General features: G+C 37.2%; 1 protein-coding gene across 8 annotated transcripts in view; it reads left to right on the top strand.

Moving 5' to 3' along the window:
* Cntn4 (contactin 4) overlaps positions 1-4,985 on the top strand; it is a 1,000,475-nt gene that overhangs the window by 773,554 nt on the left and 221,936 nt on the right. For all 8 annotated transcript variants that reach the window (XM_026788153.1, XM_026788152.1, XM_026788157.1 and 5 more), the window contains one exon: positions 3,432-3,629. In XM_026788153.1, the coding sequence (XP_026643954.1) occupies positions 3,432-3,629 (198 nt within the window). The remainder of the gene's footprint in view (positions 1-3,431; positions 3,630-4,985) is intronic.

Here is a 4,985-nt window from a genome sequence, read left to right on the forward strand (position 1 = left end):
ATCAGGGAAATGCAAATCAAAACAACCTTGAGATATCATCTTACACCTGTCAGAATGGCTGAATCCATTTTTAAAAGAGAGATGGGGGGGGGATGTGAAAGTTGTCAAGGAGTACAATAATGACGAGGAAGTATAATGGCAAATGTGTCTGAAAACAGCCTCATGAAACCCATTCACTGTTATGCTATGATGAAGGAATAACATGAAACAAACAATTTTACTTCTATAATTATTAAGCTGGTGACAGACAAGATAATAACCCAAAGCTCTACAAATTGGCAGACATTTCGATGACTTTTGTATAAACTGACTCTTAATACATGTACCTATATCCCAGTTTAAATTATCGCCATTTTATTGATGAAGAAGTAGAAAATGGGAGAGTTTATGTGGTCTCCCTTATGTAACTCAGATTTCAGATTCGGCACTTCCCCTCTGTAAAATACCAGACCAGATGTCTTTCTTCTAATAGCTGCTTTCTGGCCGTTAAATTCCTCCCTCAGAATTCGGAGGACTTCGCCACCACTAGCCACTACACGAGTTTTAAAAAAATATCTCAAGGGAAAAAAATTATAGTTTTGTATATTTGATTTCAGCTCTCTTTGGGGAAGTGTGAATTGATTTAATTTTGTCTTGGTAAATTACTTTGTAATGTCTACTTTATAACTTTGGAAATGTTAACATATAGTTAAATTTTCTTAAAGCTTATCAGAGGACACATGGTCATTCCTCTGTCCATGTTAGAGAACTGGGGTGCTGAGAGACAGCAGGGCTTGCCGGAAATACGATTGTGGAGTCAAGTACAGAGCACACTGCCTGCCTTGCTGACCTTTTTAAGTCTTTTCTTACAGGAAGGAGTCCCTGCTAGATTATGTTTTCTTGTGACCTGTTATCTAGTCTTTTCCTATCTTAAAGTTTGGGTGTCTTTTTGTTTGTTTGTTTTGTTTATTTGTTTGCTTGCTTGCTTTTGTTTTGGAAATAGGCAACATACTGGTGTTGTCTGAAATTTTTAAAATTTCTTTTAGATTTCTTTTTAATATTTATGAGGTGTTTAACTGCATGTACATCTGTGTAACATGTGTATTCCTGGTACCTAAGTGCCAGAAGAGGACTTCAGATCCCCTGGTGCTGGAGTTTCAGGAGCTTGCCATGTGGGTGCTGGGAATTGAACCCAGAGCCTCTGGAAAAGCAAGTACTCTTAAATATTGAGTCATCTCTCCATCCTTATGTATTTTTTCCTGAAAATATAAACAAATATTTATTTACCCCAGACAGAATGCTGACAGACCAAAGAAACTATGCCCTGCCATGTCTAGGTTAGTAAAGCATTAAGTTAATTGCTGTTAGTTACAGAAGTATGGGTAAGGATTTACTTATAGGAGCAAGGATGTCTTGAAGCCAGATAATGCGTCAGTAAAAACCCTACCTCACACGAGTGAGAACCATGAAAAGCCTTTTCCTCAGAGTTCCTTGTATTACTTGAGATTAGAGTCACTCCTTCCCAGAAGTCTTTTTACTTATACGACTCTGAGAAAGGATTTCATAGATGTGTTTAGTTCCAGGAACTTCCTGAGATGTAGACATTTGTTTACTTCCTGAGCCTTGTAAGATCCATGTACTTTCTGATTCTTAACAAGCTTTTTTCCAGGATAGAATGTTTTATATCAGAAGATATTGCTCCATGACCTTGGGAAGAACTTATTTTTATGCCCACTATCCTCTTGACAGTAGCAATGGAATTACCTCTAATTACATGGACAAGCATAGTGTGATTGACTTTTCTCATAGACACATAATTATAGCTCTCCAAAATAATGCATGTGGAAATGCTATAATTCTGGAATAAAGGGAGGGCAATCTGCACAACTTCTCCTTTGTAAGTCAACAATGGATTATTAAGGCAAAACATGTTTCTTGTGACACATTCAGTAGTTGAGTTCAATTACAGTTGGGATTCACTGAAGGATTAAACAGCAAAGATGCCTCCATCAGTAATTAGTGCTCTCTTTACAAAGCTCAAGTGGCCTTTCAGCCATTTTCCAAGAACCCCTCATGCGTTTAGAATTTAACCAAGATCATATGAAAGAATGGCATGGAGTAACTCAGCCAAATATTTCTATAACCAGAGATTCCCAGTGTATCTTGTTTTTTTCTTTCCTTCCCCCAGCAAAGTGATTTTTAAAGAGAAAAGCCATCTTAACAAATCAGGGCCAGTAGCCAGTATGTCATGGTTCAGCTGTGGACACATCTCTGGCTCTCACTTCACAGAGAGGAAGGGTGAAGTGTCTGGAGTTGAAAAGGTTGATGTTCTTAGAACATGATGGTGCCAGCCATCTGATTGTAGCCACTCAGAGAACTTCGTTGTCGTCTGGGGTTCTTTGAATTGAAAACATGGGCTTTTGTGTCTAGTCACAAAATTTTCATCTAATCCTTATGAAAAATCAAGAGCTGTCAAAGGACTATTTCTAGATAGGAATGTCGCAGTGCACTCTGGGATGAGTAAGTATTTGTAAGCATGCTCTGACTTCCACTCCATACTCACTTTCTTATGGAGAAGTCTTTTTAAACTATATTTTGAAGAACATATTTATATGTGTGATATAATTAAGATACCAGTGTGTATTTGGTAACACTTAATTACCCTCTTATTAAAATTTTGGAGAAGTAGTCAACGTTCTATGTAAGAAGAGAAGAAATTTCAGTTGAAAGTGGGAGAAGACAGGAAAAGGATGGATTGAATATGAATGATTACTCTGTTAAGGGTGAAGATTTTTTGTTTTTTGTTTTTGTTTATCGAGATATGATTTCTAGGTAGCTTTGTAGCCTGTCCTGGAACTAGTTCTTGTAGACCAGGCTGGCCTCAAACACATAGAGATTCACCTGCCTCTGCCTCCTGAGTGTTGGGATTAAAGGTGTGCACCACCACCCAGCTAAGGGTGAAGAATTTTGATTCATTACTTTGTTTTTTTCTGTGTCAAAGTTCCTGAGTTAATGAAAAGGATGAACTGCATCTAATACCACAGAAGACTATGCAAACCTATATTGCAGTGCACTATAGTGATCATTGTTGCATAAGGAATGCAATCTAAAAAGAGCCAGGGTAGCATCTCACATTACTATGTCAAGGTTATATATTTGGGTCTTTAACCTTGGATTCCTTTAGAACTTGCTTCAAAGTACTTGCCACATGCTTATACCTTTGACTTCTAAAGGCTGGGTCTCTCTGAGTCGTCTTCTAGGGTATTTTCTAGTCCTCTTGAAATAAAGCATTATTGACTGACAGTAGGAAGCCTTTTGCGATTACCTCCCATTTATACTTTATAAGGTGAAGAGCAGCAACTTAAGTTTCTACCTTGACCACTTTTATTCTAAAGGCAGCAAGCTTCCAGGGTCAGCAGACTTATTTACAATGATGATTCTTGTACTTGCAGAGCTGAGCTATGCCTGGATCTTCAATGAATACCCTTCCTATCAGGATAACCGCCGCTTTGTTTCTCAAGAGACTGGGAATCTGTATATTGCCAAAGTAGAAAAATCCGATGTTGGGAATTATACCTGTGTAGTAACCAATACTGTGACGAACCACAAGGTCCTGGGGCCACCCACACCACTAATCCTGAGGAACGATGGTGAGTTGTCTACATAATTTTGTCAGTTCTATTTATGGGGCTCACTGGTGGGGCATGGATAGATACTGTATTATTGACACATAAGGCTTTAAAGAAAAGTTTAACACTTTCTATATTTGATACTCATTTTTTTCCACTTGTGTAAGAAATAAGCCCACAAACACACTTTGGATAACTAATTAGAAGTCTGATTACTAATCTCAACAGGGATGGGATGTGAATTTAAGTGAGAATGTAAATAACAAAAGGATCTTAAATTGTTTACACAGGAAAAATGAAGTGAAAGGTTGAACAATTAGCTCATTAATCAATTCTGAGTAATTTAGTATTCAGAGTCCAGAAAGTGGTTTTAAATTATCCAAATAGCATCTATATATAGATAGATATACAGTAGTGAAGGCATAGTTCCTGCCACAGAGAAATTCAGAAAGATGGATAGCTCATTTGAGACAGAAGTTTTAATTCCCCACTCCAACATGAGAATATTTTACGAAAATATATGGATCCTATGCAAATATCCAGAGAGCATAGGTTATATCACCGTGTGCTTTTAAAAGGCATTTTTTTGTTAGCCAGGGTATATAGGTACCATGACTTTTCTACTGGGCCATTTTATGCATATATCATTTTCTTTTTCTAAAATCCTCTCTTAGTTCAAAATTCTGACTTAGTAGGTGATATGCACTATGCCTTTCTGTTTCTTTAGACATACCACGTTTTTTTCCAGGATGCTATCTCTCCAGATCTGCTGTTTCCACCCTTGCTACACCAGGCCACTTCTCATTAAACTCAGTGAAATCCATTACTGTGCCCCCCACACACAAATACACACACACAAACTCTTTCTCCTGCTACTCTTAGCAGGGTGTGCGATGTAAACTAACCCCACTACCTTGCTTACTGCTCTCTAGTAGGACATAGCAAATAGAAATGTGTCATTAAATATTCATTGGAAGAATGAAAACAAAGGTGTAATTAAGCCCAGTAGGAAAAAGCAATGTGATAATTTGAAGATTCATAGTTGAGAGGTTTAGGTTTCTATTCTAAAAACAAACAAGCAAACAAAAGAAAACAAGCCTCCCAGTTCTTACACACATTGGAAAAGGAAGGACAAGAATATATCATACAGATGATGAAATTATCAGTCAAGATACTAATAACAAGCATTTGTTGGTTATTTCTTATGTACTAGATTATCCATTTAAAACTTAAAGAGCATCATCTTTCACAGTTGAGGGAATCGGGCTTAGGTGTGTTAGGTAACGAATGTAAAAGACACTTGAATAGGATTCCAACACTGCACTTTGTCTTCTGGCTCCAGAGCCCTGTATTTTATTTTATTTATTTATTTATTAT

The sequence above is a fragment of the Microtus ochrogaster genome, unplaced genomic scaffold (assembly GCF_000317375.1).
Source record: "Microtus ochrogaster isolate Prairie Vole_2 unplaced genomic scaffold, MicOch1.0 UNK1, whole genome shotgun sequence".
In the NCBI taxonomy this organism is placed as follows: Eukaryota; Metazoa; Chordata; class Mammalia; order Rodentia; family Cricetidae; genus Microtus; species Microtus ochrogaster.